The 25,018-nt window shown below is 45.1% G+C and overlaps 1 protein-coding gene across 6 annotated transcripts in view; it reads right to left on the minus strand.

The window, feature by feature from the left end:
* FARS2 (phenylalanyl-tRNA synthetase 2, mitochondrial) overlaps positions 1-25,018 on the minus strand; it is a 419,843-nt gene that overhangs the window by 198,096 nt on the left and 196,729 nt on the right. For all 6 annotated transcript variants that reach the window (XM_055079821.1, XM_028479858.2, XM_055079823.1 and 3 more), the window contains one exon: positions 6,024-6,184. In XM_055079821.1, the coding sequence (XP_054935796.1) occupies positions 6,024-6,184 (161 nt within the window). The remainder of the gene's footprint in view (positions 1-6,023; positions 6,185-25,018) is intronic.

Raw genomic sequence — 25,018 nt, forward strand, 5'->3', positions numbered from 1 at the left:
TCTCATGATCTCCTTTTAAAATTATGACTCCCCCCCAGCCCAGCTTTATGGAGGTATAACTGACAAGTCAAAACTATACATCTTAAGGTGACAGTCTGACATACATATACATACATTATGAAGTTATTACTAAGACTATAAGTTTTAACTTATGCTCCATCAATTATTAGTATTTGGTTTAAATGATCCTGTACAGTATAAACTTACCCCTCTGGTTGCGAAGATAGAAAGGCCAGACTTTTTCCTAAAATATACTGCACATGATTTGTCAAATTGGATAGATAATTAGCAAGATTAAAGGTTTAATGTGTTGTCAATAAATAGGAAGTTCTTTTACATTTCCATCAGGTTAATGGCCAAGAAGCTGTCATACGGATGTTGGGTGTGTGCACGTGAAAGGTCACATAACACCATCTTCCAACCTACGCTACAAGAAGATGCTGAGGCCCTCACTCTTAGTTTTCTGAAAAAGTGTATTAAACAAGAAAGAAATTCATGGTAGTGATTCTCTAAATATGTAAATGTATCACAAGACCCCCTGCTTTCACAAAAATAAAAAGCAGTCATAAATCCACAGGTCTCTGAAGACAGAGGCCCCAATACAAACACGGGGCCACATTCCACAGGACTCAATAGACTGTGGGTCGGTGAAACGTCCTCGCATCTCAAGGCTGGCAAAGCCAGCTGAAGCTGGAAACCGCGGGCACGAGGGACCAGGAGCCATGAGGACAGTGGCCGCTGCGCTCACAGTGGCTATGGTGGTGGTGACAACCGGAATAACGGTTAACATGGATGAAATGCTCACTGGGTGACAGGGTCTGCTATGAATGCTTTACATAAAAGCACCAGGATGGGTCCCACGGCAAACGGGTCTGTTCCCTTGCTCACTGCTTCTCTCCGCACCCGACTATCAACGATGACTACAGGGCATGTATAAAAGGTCCTACGGCTGGTCACCTTCCCTGCTTTTTCCTCTACCTCTTCCTATTACTTTCTTCTTGGATAAAGATCCTTCTTCCAGCAAAAGAAAAATATTTATGTGCTTCTTTTTGGTGAGATGGAAAAAATGCACAGGGAAATAGTGAAAAAAATTGAGATCCATTAATTTAACTACGACACCATGAAGCTGATGGGATTCTCCCAGCTGGATGTGCTTGGGAATAGAATGAGGAAACACTGCAGAATCCTGCACTAAGTCTCTATCAGACAACATTTATGACAATGACAGTGAAACCAGATCCAGGAGCTATTCCAAGCCCTGGGGATCAGCAAGTAATCACAGGCTCAAGTCCTAATACAACTCTGGAGAGACATGGAAGGATTCAGAAATTAAGTAGCAAAATAGGATTTAAAAAAAAAGAAGAAGAAAATTTTGACCTCCACGTGCACTGGTCAGTGTCTGCAAAATTCTACATTCACCTATGTGTAGCCCCATCATTGTACTTCATATTATTTGACAATTATCTCTTGATAAATCTGTCTCCTCCTCTAGATTGGAAACAGCCTGAAGTCAGGAACTGTCCATTTCATCTTACTGACTCCAGGACAGTGCCTCGGTTTAGGCAACAACAGTTTACCAGCTCAATACTAGGAGCTGCCTGGAGTCAGCTTTAGATAAAATCCTAGCTCTGTCCCTTACTAGCAGCGTTATTATGGTTGAGTTCCCTGGTGGTTCCAAGACTCAGTTTCATCATCTGTAAAATGGGTTAACAGACCCCACCCCATTGGGTTGTGAAGAATGAAAGTTATAATATAGGCAAACTAGTTCAGTGGCTTGTACACAGCACTCAACAAATGGCAAGTACAATAAGGCACTAAACAAATTAATGCCCAGACTACGGTGCACTGACCGTGACTGCAGGAAGACACAAAATAAGGGAAAATGGCCAGCCGTGGCCGTAAGAAACTCCCAGCCCTCGTATAGCAGAGCACTCGCCGTTGATTCCTGGTACCCCAGGGGCAGCAAGGACTAACTCTGACAGTTTCCCAGGAGTCTGTCCACGGCTGACCTTGGAGCCCACGGGGCTGACCGGAGACCCTCTCACAGTCACTGCCTAGATTACATCAGCCTAGCTCTTTGTGCCTTCAGTCTCAGCTGCGCCATCTTCTTATAATCATGTTAAATGTTCTTCTTAAGCCAGGCCAACAACATGAACTGACAAAAGGAGTCCCTTATTCCCCTCATATGTAGAACCACGACTACTCCACACAAATAGTTAAAAATCGCTAACACTTTCATACTATCTGTATTACTTACACCTAACAACAAAATCTGCTCTATTCTATCTGAAGCAAGCAGTTCGCCACGATGGAAATGGAATAGATCAAGGTATATGTGACGGGCTGAATAACGACCCCCAGAGATGTCCACATCCTAATCCCTGGAACGCGTGAATATGTTGCCTGACACTCAAAAAGAACTTTACAGATGCGATTATGAAAAGATCTTGATGTGTGGAGATTATCTTGTCACAAGGGCCCTTGTAAGAAGAGACAAAAATTCAGAGAGAAGGCAATGTGACCACACAGGGAAGGAAAGGAAAGAACGTAAAGCAATACAGAGCCAGGAGCCGGGGAATGAGGTCGGGCCCAGAAGCTGACAAATGCAGGAGGTGGGGTCTCCCCTGGAGCCTCCAGACAGAGCCAGCCCTGCTGACACCTGAGACTGAGCCCTGTCAGATCAATTTTGAATTTCTGACCTCCAGGACTGTAAAATAATAAAGACATATTGTTTGAAGCTGCTAGGTTTGTGGTAAGTTGTTACATTAGCAATAGGAAACTAACACAGAATATAATCAATAGATAATAATTGTAAGTGAATAATTAGGAAATAGCTCTCTGTGATCTATAATTCACAAAGCATTTTACAGACATCTACTTTTTCAGCAATCAAATCCTAACTACCCCGCCAGAAGTTATTAAGTTTATTACACAAAAGTAACCGTATAAATTATATAATAGTGCAGGTATGCACACGCCGATTTTCTACTTTGAAGGCAGGAAAGATTCTTTTTTTTTTTTTTTTTTTTTTTTTTTGCGGTACGCGGGCCTCTCCCGTTGCGGAGCACAGGCTCCGGACGCGCAGGCTCAGCGGCCGTGGCTCACGGGCCCAGCCGCTCCACAGCATGTGGGATCCTCCCGGACCGGGGCGCGAACCCGCGTCCCCTGCATCGGCAGGCGGACTCTCAACCACTGCGCCACCAGGGAAGCCCCAGGAAAGATTCTTTTAATGACATTTAATACAAGAGACCTATTGTCTACTCCTGGATCCTCTGTGTCCCCTCAGAGAAGACAGTTGTGAGCCCACTTAAAACTTGACTTCAACCACTAGCCTGTGGTCACAACTGTGTCATTCGTCTGCGCTTTGCCCCACCGCGGTGTTGAGCCCAATGCTCCATTCAGTGCTGGCTGGTGTTCCATCAATGTTGGCCAACTTAATAAATGACTGAATAAATGAAAGAGTGAATGAGAAAAACTCAGAGCCTTAGCCAGGTTCTGCTTTTGATCATTTAGATGGCGTTTTCTTCCAAATTAACCAAGAAGGACCTGGTGCTAGAATAAAAAGAAGTAGCTTAGCAAAAAGTAAAAAAAAAAATTTTAAGTTAAAAAAAAAGTTAAAAGTTTAAAAATAGGTTTTTTTTTTTTTTTTTTTTTTTAAAAAAAAGGCCAACAAAAATGAAACCAGACCATCAAATGAACGATAGAAGGTTCTACTTTTAGTTAGGCTATAAAAGTCACAAAAAACCATCGGTCCCACTGTAAGCATGAGAAAACAATAAATTTAGAAATCTTTTGTCATAAAAGATACCAAAAGAGATCTGGATGCAAGTCTGAACGAACAGAATTCCAGACAGAGACAAGCCCTAGATTCCAGGGCTTCCACCGCTGGGCACGAGTAGGCGGAAGGCAGCCACGGTTGGTAAAGAAACTCTGCAGGAATGAGGAGGGATGGGCCACACGTTGCCCAGCCAGGCCTGGCCCTTGGCAGACTGGAAAACGCAGAGACAGCCAGCCCTCGCTGCAGCCCAGTCTCCCCCCTGATCATTTTGCTCAGCAAGCATCGATGCTGGAGGAAGCTGGCAGCTGGGTGGAAAGCAGAGAGAGATCACGTAACCTCACACGCAGACCCCAAACTCTGCCGCTTGGCCAGGTCTCACCGCAGAGAGGAGAGGAGACGTGAAATTCAGTTAGACTACTCCTTACGACAAAGGGATCCTGCTCATCACCTTCGCTGCCTGACCAGGGAAAGGGTAGGGCTTCCCGAGGAAAAGCGCTGTCCACCATTTAAAAAGTAGGACGAGTGAAGAAGCAGGAAAAATGTGACCCATAGCTAAGAAGAAAGAGAAGACTAAAAGGAGAACAGAGAACTAAAGGGTTGGAAGTAACAGACAAGGACTTAAAAATCACTGCTACGAATATGCTAAAGAATTTAAGGGAAAATGTACAAAATGGTGAAAAGACGGAGAACTTCATCAGAGTCATAAAAACTCTAAAAAGGAAGCAAGTAGAAACTGTAGAACAGATGAATACAATATCTGGAATGATTAACTCATTGGAGGGGCTAAAAGGTTAACTGGACACAATAGAGGAGATGCGTACACCCAAAGCTAAGACAAGAAAAAGAAGCACAGAGTGAAAAAATTAAAAAAGTCAAACCCCGGGCATCAGAGTTCTATGGCATACGTCCAAACGGCCTGATATACATGCAGTTACCACCTGAAAAGCAAAGAAAGAAAGGCGGAGAATTGTTGGAAGAGATACCAAATGAGAATTTTCAAAGAGGGTTGAAAATCACTAATTCAACACAGCGAAGCCCCGAGCAAGATAACAGACAGAAAAGTCATACACAGGTCAACCTGCTAAAAACCAGAGTGAAAAGATAGAGGCAATGAAATGACATGTTTAAAGAGCTAAGAGAAAAAAAAAAAATACACACAAACACTGGCAACCTAGACATCTATATTCATGAAAAATAGTCCTAAAAAATACAGGTGAAACAAAGGCATTTCCAAACAAAAGCTGGGAAAATTCATGCTGCACTACGAGAAATGGTAAACGAAGTTCTTCAGACTTGAAGAAAATGAACACAGAGAAAAATCATGATACGCAGAAAGAAAGGGTGATCAGTGGAGCAAATATCAAGGAAAATATAAAATAATATAGTTTTCAATTTCTTTAAAGGACAATTGCCTATTTGAAGCAAACAGAGCTACGTATTATGAGATTATAATACACAGAGACATAAAATATGACAATAATAATACAAAAAAAGGCAGAGTAAATAGAATTACACTATTGTAAGGTTGTTAAATGTTTCATGAAGTTGTAATAGTTACTCATGGTAAAGTGTGATGAATTAATTATACATATTGTAATTTAGAATAACCACTTAAAAATAATACAAAAAAAGGTGAAACTAAACAGCAATAGGGTAATAAAATATAATACAAAAGCCATCCGAAACACACCCACAAAACCTCCATTTCCAAATAAAGAACAGAAAGAGAAAATGAGTAAGAACTAAGATAATAAAATTAAACCCAAGAACACCCCATGTAATTATGCTGAGTGTAAAGATATATTCAACACTCCAATTAAATATGGGTTTACAAAAAGACCCAACTGTTTACAAGAGACATGTTTTTAATATAAAGACAGAAAGTGAAAATAAAACGATGAAAAAAGATATACATTGCAAACACTAATCACAGGAAAGCCAATGTGTCTAGATTAGCATCAAAAAAAAACTGAACTGTGAAAGTATCATCAGTGATAAAGATGGATATTTCAATGATAAAATAGCCATTAATAAAGCCCAAAATTTATTCTCTGCTTAGACTAACAGGCTTGATAAATCCTCTTTTTTCAGCGTACAACTTCAGGAGGTGTATGATCTCCTGTGTGTTTACGCATCTCTATTTAAAACCTCTTTTCAAAGTCACACTATCTTTAAATACAATGATTTTATTTTATTTGATTTTCCCCCTCAATTATCATCTACTTGATCCTTGCACGTCAGTTACCTGGAACTTCACCTTCTGGTTGATGTCCTGCACGCAGAACTGCTTCAAGAAGCGCTCATCCTCACTCCAGAAGAGGCGGATGTCGGGGATGTCATAGAGGACCATGGCCAGCCGCTCCAGCCCAAGGCCAAAGGCCCAACCGATCTGATCTTCAGCACCAGCTACAAAGAGAAAAGAAGACCAGACGACAGGTTAAAAAGCACGAGGGCAATACTCCAATATAAAATAAAAAGTTAAAAAAAAAAAAAGAGCATGAGGGTCCACAGGTCCATCCCACTCCTGACACCCAGATAGGGCCGTGGTGAGTGCCGACCAGAAGGGTGCTGGGGCGGGGGGGGCGCGGAGACACCCAAGGGGACCCCGATCTCAGTTTTTCGTGCTCCCCACATTCCTCACTCCCCTCCCCGAGGCACTCTGGAGTCAAAATTCTCTAACACTGTCTTTCATTTCTGCTTAAATCCCAGGCTGGCTAAGCCCTGGTTCCTGCCTCTGAGATACTTTCCTGTAATCTGTGCTCGCCCTTTTTCCAACATTCAGCCTCTATGTTCAGGTTACAGGGAGGAGAGAAAACACAGGCTCTGTCCCCAAGCGGCTTACGAGATGGGCAGGTTTGTTCAAAAACATGCCACCGTGGACCACTGATATTCAGGAAGTGTGTGTCCAGTCTCCAAGAACCCTCAGTTTACTAGAACACACTCTGACTCTTAGTAAAAGCTGCCCCGGTAACACACAAGGAGCAAGCCCGCCAAGGTGACCTGAACACGTGGCACCAGCCCCTCCGAGGGTGAGCGTGTAGTTCAGACCTATGACAACACATGAAGTCTCGGGTTTGTTCACGTGAAGCAGAGTGAGACGGAAGACACAAACTGCTGTGCGAAGGGGGCAAGGGAGCAATGCACAGCACAGGGAAGAGCTCACGAGACAGCGTCCTTCCGACTGGATGCCGACGGATGAGCAGGAGGCTGGGGGTGCTGAGCTGGCTCAGGACGCCCACCTCCACGCACACAACCTGCAAGGGGACCCCGTAGGGACCGCTCCCTAATCCCTAGGGTTTCACTGCTGGGATTAGGTTACTTTATGCGAGTCTATCTTAGCAAACTCCAGAGAGTCTCCTGCTGGCTTAGGAGAGCTGAGCTGACGCGAAGACAGGAGGCCCAGGTGCGGCCAGGCCTGGAGGGAGGCCTCCGGGAGCCAAGGGATGCCCTGGCGGCAGCAAGAAAACGGGAAGCTCACTCCCACGATCGGGAGGAAATGGATTCTCCCAACAGCCCGAAGGAGGGAAGACAGGACCCTGAGCTCCAGAGGACAACGTGGCCTGGTGACACCCTGATTTCAACCTGTCGAGACCCTGGGCAGGGGACCAGGCCCTCTTCACCAGACTCCTGATGCGTGGCGGTTGTGACATAACAAGTGCGTGTTGCATTAAGCCACTAAGGATGAGGTTAATCTGTTACCCAACACAAAAAACTAATGCTGATCCAAATGTGGAGAAAGATGAGGGCAAGTTCCAGACTGAAGGAATGTCTTCACTGGCAAAGGGATGGAGGTGCATCAGAGGAGGGTTGCGGAGTGGATTCTGGCAACCCCGGCCGGGCAAGCTTCAGGCAGGAGAGACACGGCAGAGGGGACCCACCTCTGGCCAGGGGCTGGCGCCACTGTCACTTATAAATGAAACCACAAGGATAAACTACAACGGAAGCCACGAAGAAGTGTGAGCCTCATTGGATGATCTGTTTAAAAGATGAATGGATAAAAATATTCAGAATGAGGGGGCTTCCCTGGTGGCGCAGTGGTTGAGAGTCTGCCTGCCGATGAAGGGGACGCGGGTTCGTGCCCCTGTCTGGGAGGATCCCACGTGCCGCGGAGCGGCTGGGCCCGTGGGCCATGGCCGCTGAGCCTGCACGTCCGGAGCCTGTGCTCCGCAACAGGAGAGGCCACAACGGTGAGAGGCCCGCGTACAAAAAAAAAAAAAAAAAAAATTTCAAAATGAGATCTCAAAAGGAAAAGGTACAGAGAGAGAGAATGAGGCAGTAGCGGGAGGGAAGACACGCGGGAAGAAAAGCACGTGGCTGGGCAAGTGCGGAGCGCACCTGTGTCCTGAGTAAGATGACCTCTCATGCGAGGCAGGGGGGAAGGGGGGGCTTAACCACAGACAACGGGGTCACGAAGGAGGGAGCACAACCCCTGACCCCTGGCCAGTTGCCTAGAACAGCAGCTAAGGGTGAGGCACACGCTTTAGAGTAAGTCATACTGATGCCTGAAAACCATAAAGAAGGCTGCAATGAAAACTGTAAAAATGAATATAAGTGTGATACACCGCTTCTGTGTCCTACAAGAATAATTTTCTCTTTAAGTGACGTTGCCCAGTCCTGGTGGCGTGGTTCCGCACACCAAGCACCGCGTGGTGCCCGTACTCTCGGTGACTGCTGGTCTCACTACTTATTCTGAGAACAATTTGGAAAATACAGCAGCACATACAAAGATCCAAAACAACGCTCAAACTCTTTCTCCTTACGATTCCATGAGGAATTTATCCTAAGGAAATAATTCAACAGAAGAAAAAAGATAAATGAAGGAAGATATTCAAAGCTGTATAACTTATTAGAGCAAGAACATGAAAACAACCTAAATGCCCCAAATGAGGGAAACCCTTAAAATTATAGTACATTTTAGTGTAGTCATTAAAAATCATAATTATACAAATAAATGTTGATTAAGTGACAGACTATAAGAAATTATGAAAAATATCTATGATAAAATGAGTATGTACTATGCCACTACTATTTAATACAGGTGCAAATGAGGGTTGTAACGTAAAAAAAAAATAAAAACAAAATCTGATAAGTAAAAAATGGTAACAGTGCATTTTTATCTTGTGTTTATCTTAAGTAAGCTTTTCATTTGCTTAAGGATCATTTTTTTCCTTTTCTGTGAATGTCTTCCTATTATATTTTTCACCCATTTGAAAAATGAGATTGTTGCTCTTTTTCTTGCCTACTTCTGGGGGTTCTGTGTTATCCTTGTTTTGCTTTAGGAAAGTTTCAGAAGATGAGGAAGAAAGGGAGGGTAACGGACGGAAGGAGCAAAAGCTAAGACACTAAAAATTGCTGGATGTGAAATAAACTCATATACCCTAAATCTACTGCTCTTTCAGTTACAGATACTGGGCTCTAGATGGTTGGTTTTATCTAAAAATTTCATAATAAAATCTAAGAGATTTAATAATTAAGGAAAAAGTCTAACTCACAAAGCAACATTAATATTCCACCTCTCTTTATTATTTTTTTATTTGAAAAGACATTTCAGAAACATGTTTTAAAGTTGTTTGAAAACTATTACCATTATGGGATGTCATGGTTATAAAAGCAAAGCAGCAGCTGTCTGTCTGTTTCGGGGGAGTGGGGTGGGAGAGAACTGGGCAAGTGGAGGACGATGGGGGGACTTTATACCACGTGCCTTTTCTATAAAGTGTGAGAAGAAATATTTCAGATAAAAATTTTCATGGTTAGATAAAACACAGTAATTTCTTTTCTGTTTATTTTTGAGAAGTTATAAGAACAAAGCACTCCTCCCCTGACACAGTGGTGTCAGACTTCCAAGAAAATCATGGGACTAGCGAACACGGATTACAAGCTGAACTGACCTCTTTATTTCTATGAGAGCCAATACATTTCCAAGCCTGGAAAACCAGTGTCATTATCTGTGGGGTTTCAGAAAACGACCACAAGCTCCTGCATATCCTCCCCTTGAATCCCAGTGGGCTGTGACTGCTTCAGCCCACAGGGTGTGAGGGAAGAGATGCGACGTGACTTCCAAGGTTACGTTAGAAAAAGCCACCCAGCTAGTGCCTGGTCGCTTGGAATGCCCGCTCTCCAGACACTCCCTCCCAGGAATCGCCCTGCAGAACACCCTCGCTTAGAACCCAGCCGCCGAGCTCCGAGCAGCAGTCACACGCAGAGGCCACGCGAGGCGCTCCCAACGGACAGTCCCAGGTGAACCCCGTCATCCTAGCCTCGAGGCAGGCAGGTAAGTGAGGCAGATTCAGGAGGATTCCAGGTGCAGCATGAACAGAGAAAAACAAAAAACTGTAACAGAACATTAACAAATGGAACCCAGCAATATACAGAAGGACATTATATCACGACCGGATTTATCCCGGGAATTGCAAGGTTAGCTCAGCGTATGAGAACCAATCAGTGTAATTCATTTAATAAGCTGCTTAAAAAAGAAAACATGATCATCTCAATAGATGCAGAAGAAGCAACTGGCAAAATTCAACATCCATTCATTATAAAAACGCTCAGCAAATGAGGAACACAGGGGACTTCTTCAATCTAATAAAAGACACAATAAAAAACCAACAGCTAACAGTATACTCAATGGTGAAAGGCTGGTTGCTTTGCCCTCAAGGTCAGGTTGAAAAGAAGGATGTCTACTCTTGCTATTTCTATTTCTGCCTGAGTTCCCAGCTAGTGAAAAAAAAGGTAAAGAAGAAACAAAAACAGCTTAATAGACTGGAAAGGAAAGAGTAACACTGTCTTTATCTGTAGATGGCATGATTGTTTACATAAAAATTCCTCGGGAACACATCTGACAGGTAACAAATACATGAATTTAGGAAGATCACAATATACAATAACCCATGGTGGGTATGACTCGGGGCCCCAGTCCCACCCGGCTGCCAGTGAGGACAGGCCGAGAGGGGCCATGCCATCAGCACCTGCAATCCCAACCGCCTCGTGTGTCGAGGCTCAAGGTCCAGACCTTCATGAGGAGCAGGGAACAGCTGGCCTCCGGCTTCCTGCCACTGCCCACAACCTTTGATTCTCGCGATCATTCTTACTGAAAAGCCTGCGTGTGACAATCAATTACCAGGAAGGGCTGTAAGAAAGGGCGTCTCTTTGCGGAGCTGTACCAGATTTTGTTTTTGAAACACTTTGCTTTGGTCCCATCTGGATCTGCTTCTTCTGAATGGCACCCCCTGCGCTGAGGTATCGGCCTATTATATTCGTAAGGTGCCAGGAACTCCTTGTCGAGAATGCTGGCCACTAGGTCACTCGGTCTTCCTACGAGTCTTCATGAAATAAGCTGATCTCAGATCTAAGAAAATGGGAACAGGAAAAGCTTCCTTCTCGAACAACTGGATTGTTTTCAGTTTAAGGGTATCGTGATTTACATGACTGATCCTAATCCACTCCTTACTTTGGCCCCGTGGATGCTTAAAGCCATCCTTACAAGGTCACCTCTACAACGGTACGTTTCTCTGTGTGACTCTTGCCCCAGTTTTATTTTCTTATCCTTATATCCTCTTTGTCCTGATTATCTGAACTACTTATTTTATCCTCTTGTACATACTTCTATATGGCACTTCAAATTCTTTATGGAAGAAAGAGAGCCATAAATAACTAGACATGTAAAGGTACTGTCATCCCAGACAGGTCTAATTTTCAGGTCTTTGGCAAACCTCAGCTGTAATTTGTTGCCAGGTGCTCCTGGGCTGACAGGGTTTTAAGGCAGTACTTTTTTCTACATTCCAGTACTGGAGGGTTCCAGTAAACTAGTCTCTGGAGCATAAAACTGACTGTAAAGAAGCACCTCAGTTAAACAGAATATTCCAGATGGGAGGCACTTAGGTTTTCCCTCCTCCTTCTCCTCTTCTTGTTTTTACACTTTCCCATCTCTGGACTCTTATCTCACATTATTTTGGTTTTATATGTAGGCTGACCTTCTTGGAAAGATTTTCAGCAACTAATCCCCTTACTCTGCTCTGTTTTCTTCAGAGAATATCTATAATCTCTTAGACCCCACAACTTTTCATATTTATTTTGTTTACTGTTTACTGTCAGAGACTCTGCCGGTAGCATCTGATCCACGGGGTCAGGACCTGGGCTGGTTTCCATCTCTGACACATCTGGAAGGGCTGGACCAGTGTCCAGCACGTACAAGGGCTCAGGCATTGTGAGGAAATGAGTGAATGGCAGGAAGGCAAGGTTTAGGGATTTTTCCACTTTTTAGTTTATTGGCTGCATTTACACGGGTTGTATTAGGAAGAATTTCACACGTAACATGAAGTTTTCTACACAGGCAGCGACTTTCTTTGATCTTTTATCTGTCAGAAAGTTTATCCATCATGAGGTGACGTGAGAGATACCATTTCGGGAAAGACATCTCGGAAGGGAGAGAATTGGAACATACAAGCAAGGAATGACAGGAAAACGGAATGTTCTGTCCCCTCACCCTGCCTCCGTCACTGTCACCGAGCTTCTTCCATGCGGGGCGGCAGCTCTGGGGCCTAGGATCTGAGCTGCTTCTCTCCAAGCTTCCTTCCTTCCAGCTTATTTTCTTCCCCAGTGACCGAACCCTGCACCCCGAGGTTCCCTCTCATAGACTGTTTTGTTGCAGAGCCAAAGGTCAAATTAAAATTTTAAACTGTTACATATTGGAACAAATTTTTTATTATATTAAGTACTTCCCTGTTAATAGGGGCTGATTTCTAGGAATTCTTTGGCTCAATGAACTGACACTTTCCCAAAATAACTGTGAAAAGAAACACGGGAACAGCCTAGCAATTAACATTCATATTTTATAGAACTTAACCAATTACAAAGCACTTCAGCTACCTTACCCGGGTTGGGTCCTCACAAAGACCCTATGAGGGATGTCCGCCTGGTGTGATTCGTGACGTTCCGAAAGTAAACACCATTTAAGCGAGATCACACAGACACTGGGACGCAGATCTATGTCGCTGTTGTCCTTTTCACTTCAAGTATATATCCACTGAATGTTCCCCCCAGATTCACGTTCAAACACTAACTTAGAGAGGAGGCTCTGTTCAAAGTATCTCAACGTCAGAAAGTTCCACTTATGTCTGTGTACTTTCTGCTTTGTTACTGACAGTTTCCTGATGGACTTTGTCATTATTCCATGAAAGCTAGTAAAATGATTTGCATACATAGCTGTTTAAATATATCAATAGGCTTTTCTGAAGGTGGGGTTTCATGTCTCCAAGCGTGCCTTTCACCCTGCACCTGACCAATACACACACAGAGCTGCAGAGGAAGCTGATGGGGCCGGTGTTTAGCAGCGGTGTTGGACAAACGCCTCCACTTCCCTTCGACCATTAGTTACAACGACAGCCACTCAGGGACAAAAGGCCCACAGTATCCCAGCACGACACTGCACAGCCACAGGCAGGCCTAGAGAGGCCAGCGCAGCTACATGAATTCTGGTTTCTTCTCTTCCCACCGTGGACTTAGTACTTGATCCCCTGCTTTCCAGCTACAATCCTTGAACTGTTTCCTCGGAGACTTGTCACTGGATGACTGACTTTCTGAGCTGTGCCCAGAGATCAATCTCCCACCTGAAACTTCTCTAGTTGTATATATCCTTGGTGCCACACGCTTCTGTCAATAAGTCCTTCACACAATCCAAAGGCAGACTTCTTTGAAAAGAACCTTTCCATGGAATGGAACAGACTGTGATCGGATTCTACAAGCCTTGAAAACAGTGGTCCTTCATACGGTCTGAGCTGGGCTGCATCCTAATCAACATTCTCTAATAAAACCTTTAACGCCCATCTTAAAACACTCCCTTTGGAACATTCCCCTTTCCTTTCTGGGTCCTAGACTTTGGTTTTCTTAATAAAGGAGACAGCAATTTCTGGCACATATACTAATCAATAGTACCCGAAACAATTCCCAGTGGTCTTATCCAGTCAGAATTCTCCTTATAATGTCTCCAGTTTCCCTTAGGGATCTATGTCCTAAAAATCTGTATCCTTCCAACAAAGGGGAAAAATAAAAGCAAACATATGGAGGCAGAAACATGAAATGGAGTTGAGTTGACCAAGTTGACAATGGTACAGGGTAGTTCAGAACCTTTTGAAAATGTAAAGGCAATGGTCATGCCTTGCTTAGCACTTATTAAGAGTTAAAAACTAAACATATTGACCTGGGACTTCCCTGGCGGTCCAGTGGCTAAGATTCTGTGCTCCCAATGCAGGGGGCCCAGGTTCGATCCCTGGCCAGGGAACTAGATCCCACACGCTGCATCTAAGAGTTTGCGCGCCACAACGAACTAACTAAATAAATGTTAATAAATAAATAAATATATTGACTTGAGTATAATCAACCGAGAACTCATCTCCCAGCTCGTACACCTCCTTTTGACTGGCCGCCAAAATATAGTAGTTTTATCCTTTACCCCTTTCCCTCACATTTCAATCTAAGGTCCTAGAACTCAGGAGAATTAAGTACTATTGTGCAGCACATTGCAAGTAAAGGTTTGCAGCGAGCAAAAGTTGGCCTTCCTAACAGTTTACTAGCTTTGGACATTGTCCATTTTTGAGAGAGCAGTTGCTTTTGTTTGATGGTTTGTTGTATTTTGTTCTTAACTGCCTGAATTGCATACAGGACTTCAGGTAACAATATATTCCCAAAATTTGTATGTGAGACTTTTTTTTTTTTAAACAAATCACATTTTAAGTGCACTAAGATGGTCATCAATTACAAACACTTTCAACTAAATGGGGATTCTTCGTACACCAATTTTCATATGGTGGCCCACGTCCATAATAGGTATTTGAGGCATACTTGTCAAACCCTACAGGGAATTATTAGTGTCGGGATACGCTTTTACCTACTTCAAATGTATCGTTAAGGTTTCTTATTAACAAGAGATACCAAAACTGGGCCACAGCAAAAGGTGAACTAGAATTGAGAGGTCTTTCAGGAAGAAAGGAGCAGAAATGGAAAGTGTAACCCCCGGAGCCCAAATGACAGGAATGATGTGGCCTTAGGGACAGGCCTTTGGATGGCGGCCAGCACAGTCCTGCCCACAGATGCCTCTGACCGTGAAACACAGATGTGTAGGGCCAGCTCCACCTGGAGACAGTAAGCCGGCTCAGCGCTGGCTGCCAGAGGGAAGCACCGTGCGAGAGTGCGCTCTCCCTTCTTAGTGTGGAGGGCGTGAAAACCGCTCGGGTGACTTTTGAACACATTAACCCAACCCTAAAGCTCCCGCAGTATTAAGTTGGATGTACTTCTCTATTCCTTTCTGTTACAGAACCAAGGAATAATACGTCCCGCCTCACAGTCTGAAAAAGTGCGCCTTCATATCTGTTAGAAAAATGACTCTCCAAAATAAAAGTTAACAGTGCTCTACTTCTTGTCACACTGTTATAATATTTTAACCATGAAAGGAATTTAATTTAGAGTAAGTAATGCCACTGTCACTTAAATATATGAATGAATGATAAAGGAAACGTGAGCTGTTCTAATTCCATAATTCCCGAGTAATGACAATTAATGAAACCCTCTTTCCTAGTGGGAGTTGTTTTCGGCAGCAGATAAAGGAGCTGCCGAGCCTTTTAGGATGTGCTCTCACAAAAGAATTGCTTCTCTCTTCATCATTATCCAAAATATAATTAAAAGATGACATTTAAAACAAACTAATAGTCGAACAGTATCCCACCCTCAGAGGAAAAGCAGCGGAGAAGCAACACTTTGCCTCCACTGAGAGCTGGTGGAAACTGCTGGATAAAGTCCGCTGTCCAACGTCTGCCTTCTGTGCTGCACCTGTCCTCCTGGAGCATGAGTCCCACCTGTCAATACACGGACAGCTTCATGAGATTATCACTGGCTGCTATTGCGTAGATAGATATTAACTGGGCTGTTTTACCGCTGTGGACATGTTCTCTGACCTTTCCAAAAAGAAAACAAATCAATAGGAGTATCTTATACAGACTTCTATTTTCTTCCTCAGCTTGCTCCAACAGTCTAAAATTCAGAGTTACATGTTTACGGTCTTTACTGTTTTAGACCATCTATCTAGTGACTATCTACACGCAGAGAAAAATCAGCCTTTAATGTTAGCCCAAACACAGTTCAGTAGCCTTTAGGACCTCTTGGCTGCGCGGCTTGCGGGATGTTAGTTCCCCGAACAGGGATCGAACCCGGGCCCTCACAGTGAGAGCACCAGGTCCTAACCACTGGACCGCCAGGGAAGTCCCAAAGCCAAGTTACTTATCAAAATGCAAAAGAAGATTTCTGAGCAAAAGCCAAACAGCTTGATCCGGTCTATTCCCAAATATCTTAAGGACAAGTTAACCAAAACTTTCTTGGCAAGCTGTTTGAGTCACGCTTTCCTTCTTACTTTCAAACCGTAACCCCGTCCTCTGTCCCCTCGTTGGCACCCCACAGTGTTCTCTCTCGTACGAAGCCAAAGTAATCAGGGCGTGATTGGAGGCCCGGGGCCAATGTCCACCTTGAAAGTGTCCAGGGCCTGACCCGCTCAGCTGTGGACACTCCTCGCAACAGACTTGAACAAACACGGCTCAGGACCTAACACAACCCTAAAGGGACACTGCTGGTTTGCACTGTAAGGGAATGTGTACACCGCGCTAACATTACACGATGTCACCTATTGGCTCCCCACTGTACGAAAGCCAGGGATGTAATAATCATTCGAATATAACAATAATAAGCCCCTAATAGTATTAAGAACACACTGAATGGCTTTTTTTCCTATCAACATATGATAATATACATCGTTCCAGAAGCTTTTAGTCTATGGATATGGTTCAAAAAAAAAGGGAGATATGGCAAAACAACCACTGAAAGGCCAATCTGCCTATGACCCAAGAGGTCAAAAGCAAGGGTACCAGATGTCCTCCCATGGGTGAATGGCTACACAAATAGTGGGACATCCACGCCACGGAACACTGATCCATACGACACAAAGAAATGGACTTAGTAGGGACAGAGGAAGCAACTTCCGTGAATCTACAGAGAGTTATGCCCAGTGGAAAATACCAATCCCCAAAAAGGGTATATACACTATATGATCCCATTGCTATGACATTTCAAATAACAGAATTTTATAAAAGGAGAACAGATTGGTGACTGCTAAGGGTCGGGGACAGCAGATATGGGTGAGGGCGAATATGATTATAAAAGGATAACATGAAGGATCCCTGTGGCGATGGAGCTATTTTCTATCTTGCCTTTGGTGGTGAATAGGTGAATCTACACATGATAAAATTGTATAGAACTAAATACACAAACAAATGAATCCAAGTCAAACTGATAAATGTGCATAAGATCAATGGATCGTGTCACCGCCAATAACCTGGCGAAGCTGGACTATAGTTTGGCAAAATGTTACCATTGGGGGAAACAGGATAAAGGGTACACAGGATCTCTCTGTTCTTACAGCTGCAAATGAATCTACTATTATCCCCCAAAACTTCAATTAAAAAAAAAAAGAAAAAGCAAGTGCATCTCTGTACATCTGTGAAGGGCGAAACCCTGCCCTCCCCATCGTGGTCGTCTGGCAAACCCTTCCCGACTGGGCTGTCTGCAGTTCTGACAGGTCAAGTGAGACCCCTGGACACTCACCCGGCAGGGGGATGCCAGAGCCCTACGCCCTCACTTCTGTCCCCTCTCACTCTTTACCCCTTTCCCATTAACCTATTACTTCTCTACCAAGATGCACCATGAATAAAGGGGAACTTTTTAACTTGATAAATAGTATTGACTGGATCCCTGAACGAAGAAATTTTCATGCCTTTTCTCCCAACATAAATCTGAGCTCCCCTGGGGAATCTGCTCTTGCCCTGTCCCCTTCCTTTTTCTGCACATTTCTGGGCTCTCAGAACCTGACGGAGAGGAGGGGACGGGCAGGAAACAGACTCATTTTCTGGGTCAGGGCAGCCTGTGTACAAATAGGCAAGACAGTTCTTTAGCGGGAGGGTTCTGCTTGCTGGGAAGAATGTGGAAGCTGGGTAGAGAAAAATCTCTCAGGGAGTAGAGGCCAGGTGTTCCGTTTCTAGGAAATTCCCCAGGACTGAGTGCCCAAGAGAGGAAGGGAGCCGGCCCTTCCGTGTTCCACAAGGGCCTGGTGATGGGCCCCCCCCGCCACCCGACGCAGCCCCTGGCCTTCGGCAGAGCTTGGAGATCTCAGAGAGCCGCTGCAGACGGACAGGGGCTGCGTCTTCCTCAGAGCAGAACGGGGCCCTGCGGAAGTTCTTCCCTAATCACCGCCGTTCATCTAAAGAACAGGCAGGTCGAGAGCACTGACTCCGCACCCAGCCCCGTCCTGCTGCCCCACGCACCAGCCGGGCGACCCTGGGCCAGTTATTTATTTACTGTCTCTCTGACTCCACTTCTCTGTCTGTCTGTTGGGACAGCCAACAGAACCCCCTCGTGGAGGCTTCGTGAGGCCCCTCAGAGTTACTAGTTATTACCCAAAGGAGGCCTAGGGCCAAGGAAGGGCTCTCCAGGTGCTCTCGTGATGGTCACCGCCCAGGTCTGCGGAGACGCAGCCCCAGAAAGCAGCCAAGATCAGGCTCCCCCGGACCCGTCACTGCGAGCAAGTAGCTCACGTCAGAGGCCAACAAATCCTCTCATGCTCGCGGAGGTGCTATTGTTGTTTCAGTAGAATGTTAAGTGGAATATCCCCACTGTCGGCAGAGGTCCCAAAGGCTAAGAAAGGTGGATGGTGGACATGCCATGGGATGGGTTTTGCTTACCATCCCCCTGCCACCTCCACGCCCTGTGAGGAAAGCTGAGAATTCACTGTGTTATTGGAGACATGAGCTCTTTGGAGAGTTACGTCCTGTTACTGCTGCCTCTTCTTCCCTCCCAGGGGAAATGGGGAGTGACACCCCCCCCCACATCAAGGAAGTAGGGCAGGGGTTATGGAACCACCTAGAGAACTTGGCAAGTGTCTCCTTGGGTCTGGGGGACCTAGAGACTACCCCTCACCCACACCTGAAAAACTCTAAAGGCTGAACACTGAATGGAAACGGCTGTGGTCCTGAGCAGGAGAACAGGTCTGTGCTGGACAACAGAATTGTGAGTTTCCTGTAGGCCAGGTGGGCCCTCAAGCTCGAAAAGCACCCCAGCCCCAGGACCTGGAGTGGATGAACTGACCTCAGCAGCACGAGCCTATAAATACAACACTGAATACAGAGACCCAGCCATCAGCCAGGTAGGACGTCACCCACTCCTGAAGCCTTCAGTCCCCACTAGTGGTGAATCGCTAAGGGATCCGCCAAGCACCCCCTGAGAAAAAAGCCAGCATCTGGACACTGGTCACTCCCAGAAGTCACACTGCCAGATCCCAGCTCCGCAGTGACAGAGGCCCCCCTCCGGCCGTCGCCTCGCTCCTCCCCTCCCTGCCCAGCCCGCTTTCCCCTTGCTCTCCCTCCCCCATCACCACCCTTCCAGCGTCCACCCCTGGGCCCTACTCTGAGCTGAGGGAGGGAAAAAGCTGTCAGTTGGATGGAAGATGGAAGCTTTGCCATTAGCCTGGACTGTACTTGAAAGTGACCAGGAAAGCTACGGATCTGTTTGAAATCTCACTCCGGATGAGGAAGAACGATTAGACAGAACTTGCTGAAGGCAGTGGTGTGAAAAACAAAATAATTTTAGAAGTTTACATCTACTGAGTCCAGCTCAGTGACTTCAATGTTATAAATGGTTTACTTATCCTTCCCTCTCCTCGCCCGCATCCAAACGGCCTCGTTCAGTTCTCTTCCTTTGTGCTTCCCAACCCACCACCCCTGCTCCTGCCTCCTTATGCCTCTAGGTAACCCATAAATATCTGAAATATTTAAATATTTTACTCCTGACCCCAACGAGAGTAGCGTATACTATTAAACTGAATAGAAATGACGGAAAATAGAACAAGGAAACAGAAGAATGGTGATTAAACATGACCAATTTCTCCATTCCTCTTCCCAAGGAATCCGATGCATTTTTAACCATTTGGCTATGGAACCTGAGAGATAAAACAGATGGAGGGGAACTTAAACGGACATGGGAATAGAGCTGGATAAAAATAAGATATCGGTTGGCAAAGCTAAAAACACAATCCCACGGGTCTAAGCACACGAAACGTCTATAACATCATGTATTCGTCAGATAGACCAAATTGGTAGTCAGAACCATGATACAGATTGTCTCTTTCATCAATAAACTGTCAAGTCACATCCAGGCCATAAGAAGGATCTCTGTGTGGGGAAATGCTAGGTGAAAACCAAACCCTGCGTCATTCTCATCTTCCTGGACCCTCCCAGCAGAGCCGGGCGGTCATGTGACCGTGCTCCAGCCAATAGAACCGAAGCAGGCAGGAGCGAGACCCCCCCCCCCGGCCCCCTTGGAGACCCTCCAGCTCTCCCGTCCTCTGCTATGGGGACCGTGGCAGCCACATGTTCCAGATGTTATAATTTTGCTAGCTCAGTATAAACATTTCATATACACTGGAAGAGATTTATAGAGAGCCTACCACTTATAAATTGTTATTAAGAAAATGGTGTTCCTACACTGTGCAAAGGTTCAGTAAACAAGAATATGGCTAAAACATAAGGAGAAACAACCCTTGAATGTCTAAGGAAGCCAGCACTAAAACAGGTGACCCAGAGAGGTTGGGGAACAAGAGCCCCTAGCCAGGGAACTAAGATTCTGCATGCCACGAGGCATGGCAAAAAAAAAAAAAAAAAAAATTACAAAGGGAAAGAAAGGATTTCTAAGAACTCCTAAAAGTATGTTTTTTTTTTAAAAAAAGAAAAAGCTTTTAAGAACCGGAGCTTGTCTTTGGTGTAATTTTATCAGGAAAGAAGCAGGTACACGGCCATCACTCTTGCTGCTAAATAGCATCTGTCAAAAGTAAGCCTCCCTTGCCTCCCTTGGAGGGGAGCAGCCAAACCCATCAGGATGCTCAGTATATTCTGATTCACTAACATACATATCTGTCAATATTTCCTCATTTTTAGTTTTAATAATCTATCATGAATTTTTAAAATAAATTTATTTATTTTATTTTTGGCTGCATTGGGTCCTCGTTGCTGCGCACGGGCTTTCTCTAGTTGCGGCGAGCGGGGACTACTCTTCATTGCAGTGCGTGGCTTCTCATTGCGGTGGCTTCTCTTGTTGCGGAGCACGGGCTCTAGGCGCACGGGATTCAGTAGTTGTGGCACACGGGCTCAGTAGTTGTGGCTCGCGGGCTCTAGAGCTCAGGCTCAGTAGTTGTGGCGCATGGGCTTACTTGCTCTGCGACATGTGGGATCTTCCCGGACCAGGGATTGAACCCATGTCCCCTGCATTGGCAGGAGGACTCTCAACCACTGCTCCACCAGGGAAGCCCTATCATGAATTTTTAATCAATATTTTATTTCCTTTGGGGGCTCTATTTCTTTGCAAACTTATCCTCCACGTGTTATCTATTCTCAGGAACTCGAGGTAATTTGAAAAATATGGCTTCATCATTTTTCACTCATCAAACTCGCAAACATTGCAGTCTGACAATGAAAAATGCTGGCAGGAAGGTGGACAAACAGCAAGTTCACACACTGCCGCCAGGGGCGTCAGTCCCATCTGTGATGTCTTATTTCATGAGCTGGCGTTTTGAACAGAGTATCTACTATATTATTCTCTAGACTCTGTAGAACGCTTAAAAGTTTTCTTAATAATAACTTAAAATTTTTTTATTGGAGTGTAATTGCTTTACAATGTTGTGCTAGTTTCTGCTGTATGATGAAGTGAATCAGCTATACGTGTACATCTATCCCCTCCCTCTTGGACCTCCCTCCCACCAACCCCCATCCCACACATCTGGGTCACCAGAGAGCACCAAGCTGCACTCCCTGGGCTAAACTGCAGGTTCCCACCAGCTATCTATTTTACACATGGTAGTGTATTTATGTCAAACCTAACCTCCCAGTTCATCCCACCCTCCCCTCCCCGCCGTGTCCACACATCCGTCCTCTACAGCTGCATAAGATGTGCTCTTCAAGGACAGGGACAGAACCGCTCACGTCCTTCACACCCTGCCAAATACAGAGAAGTAACTATGCAAGTCTGATCTAAGAAAGCAAGAGACATAAGTACTCTTCTAATGGGGCAGCTTTGAACTGGATGTGGGTGTTCCCAGCAGGAGCCACAACCAAGACAGGAAGTGTGACTATCTGGGTACCAGTGGCCACCACAGCCTCTTCTGACATGCCTGCACTCAGGCGTACAAACCTGAATAAAAGCATTCTTTAAAAAGCCCACCACCACCACCAACGCAGCACGATGCTCCCTCTCTGAACTAACTTTACGACCCTCAGGTTCTGCTTACGCTTGCGGGCAGCAGGGCCCCGGGGCGCCTCTCTGTCTTTGGTCAGGAGGAACTGTCGTCCAGCCCCCCGGCCCTGAAAACTGCTAACGGCCGGGCATTGTGGGGAACTGGCCAGGACTGTCTGGCAGGAAGACCCCAATCTTGGTCACTCTGTTTGACAGGAAGCAAGACTGAATTTTAAGGAAGTCACCTAGGGTCACCTACGGCTTCTGAGCTTGAATTAGCTCTTCTAATCTCATTTGCTTGTTCAAAGCAACACAAGAAAACTATGAATAGACAAATCACCCACTGTCTCAATGTAGCTCAACATTGAGACCACACTCAGATCCACCAGTGAGACGTAATGGAATAAACACTGTGGTGGTATCAACAGCCAGACAACTGAATTTGATAACACAATGGGACCCTTATTTTATTTCATTTTTTAAAAAAATTACATAGGGGACTGGGCTCAGAGAGTCCTATTAGTAGAGAAAAAAAGGATACTTGGAATACAGAGCAGCTCCTTTGTTAGATACACCTCCTTATGGGGCCTTGGGTACAGGATCGATGGATTAATTTCCACGTCCAGGCGTCATCCAGCAAAGTGTCCCCTCCCTTCAACCAATCTGCGTGTTTAAAGCTCTCCCTTGAAAATGCTCCGTGTGCTGCTTCTAGCATATTTTACGTCTTCCCTCCCGGACAAGCTTCTTGAAAGGGCAGTCTACACTCACCGTTTCCAACCCTCGGCCCCTGTCGACTCCTCAGTACGATCCGGTTTAACTGCACTCTGGCTCCTACAACACCGTTCTATTAGGGTTACCTTCGCAAACACTGACAAGAGCCCCACCTGCCAAAAGCGGCCTCCTAGGGCCGACGTCTCGGTCAATTCAGGCTGCTGTAACAAAGTACCGTAAACTAGGTGGTTTATAAACAATAAGAAGTCATTTCTCACAAGTCTGGAAGCGGGGAAGCCCAAGGTCAAGGCGCCAGCCTATTCAGGGGCCCACGCTCTGGCCCATCCTCAGTGTCGGTGTTCATCAGGCAGCCACTCTGCCTCCCGTCCTTCCCGCTCTCTGTTCCCCTAGGTAATTACACAGAATCCCATTCTTTTACCACCTGATCACTCCCGAGCCTCTCTCTCCAGCCCCGACCTCTAGCCAGAGCTTCAGATTCATCTACCCAAACACCTTCCAATGTGCCACAACCAAGTGACATCAACATTTCCAAACCTGAACTCACCGTTCGCCCCGCCGACGCAGAGCCTACTTCTCCAAAGCTGAAAACCCCAGTCTGTGACACAAATGCCCCACCAGTCACCCGAGAAAGAAACCCGAGAATCATCCTTGACTCCGTGTTCCAAAGCTCCAACTCCGACCTCCACTGTTACTACCCCTGCCCTTATGCAACCGTATACTGGCCCCCTGGATATAGCAACAGCCACCTGGCTAGTATCCCAGCCTCATTCTAGAGCCAGCACAGTACCATCCACATGGCCCAGAGCTAACTAAAAGGCACACACGACCGTGACTCTGCTCTGGAAAGTTCTCCAGTTTGCATATCAATAGTTAAAGGTGAAGCTGATTACAGAGCAGCACCCAAGACTCCCCACCCCTGATTCCGCCCCTCTGCATCAGCAACTCCTGCCACATCTTCCTTCTCAACTTATGCCCTAGGACAGCCTCATCCAACAGAAATATAACACAGGCCATACAGGTAGTTTGAAATTTTCTAGAAGCCACACTGAAAAGGGCGGGAAACAGGTGACATTAATTATATTAATATACTTAATCTAATATATCTAAAATGTTCATTTCACCATGTAATCAATATTTTTTAAAAGTATTAATGAGACTGGTTACATTCTTTTTTTGAACTAGGTATTTGAAACCTGGTATATATTTCACACTTAAACAAATCTCAGTCTGAACTGCATTCCATGTGCACAACAGCTACACGTGGCCAGGGGCTACCATGTTGGACAGCGTGCAGCCCCAGCACCGACAAGATGGCTGACACATCTCCCCATAGGTCATGTTCTTTCATGCCTTTGTTCTTTTTTCCAAACTTACTCATATTCATCTTTTGAGGTTCGGCTCAGACAGCCCTTCCTACCTCCCAAGCTATGCCAAGCACAGACGCATATTCCATTCACTGCTTGGGCCAGCCACCGTCCAAAAACTGAATTCATCTACCTACACGTCCGTCTCCAACACTAGAATACTACTTCCTCCAGAGCAAAAGCCTACCAGATTTACTCTCTTCCATATCCCAAGCACCCTGCAAAATGCTTGTATATAGTAGCAGAGGATTAAATCTTTGTTGAATTAAAATGATTCAGAGTAGCACAGGCACCACTGAAATCAGAGTTGTATGTTTCAATTCTGGGTTCTGATTTGCATTTCTCTAATAATTAGTGATGTTGAGCAGCTTTTCATGTGGCTCTTGGCCATCTGTATATCTTCTTTGGAGAAATGTCTATTTGGGTCTTCTGCCCATTTTTGGATTGGGTTGTTTGTTTTTTTGATATTGAGCTGCATGAGCTGTTGTCTTTTCATCTCGTTTATGGCTTCCTTTGCTGTGCAAAAGCTTTTAAGTTTCATTAGGTCCCATTTGTTTATTTTTGTTTCTGTTTTCATTACTCTGGAAGGTGGGTCAAAAAACATCTTGCTGTGATTTATGTCAAAGAGTGTTCTTCCTATGTTTTCCTCTAAGAGTTTTATAGTGTCCAGTCTTACATTTAGGTCTTTCATCCATTTTGAGTTTATTTTTGTGTATGGTGTTAGGGAGTGTTCTAATTTCATTCTTTTACATGTAGCTGTCCAGTTTTCCTGGCACCACTTATTAAAGAGACTGTCTCTTCTCCATTGTATAACCTTGCCTCCTTGGTCATA

Source organism: Physeter macrocephalus, chromosome 18 (genome assembly GCF_002837175.3).
Source record: "Physeter macrocephalus isolate SW-GA chromosome 18, ASM283717v5, whole genome shotgun sequence".
Lineage (NCBI taxonomy): Eukaryota > Metazoa > Chordata > Mammalia > Artiodactyla > Physeteridae > Physeter > Physeter macrocephalus.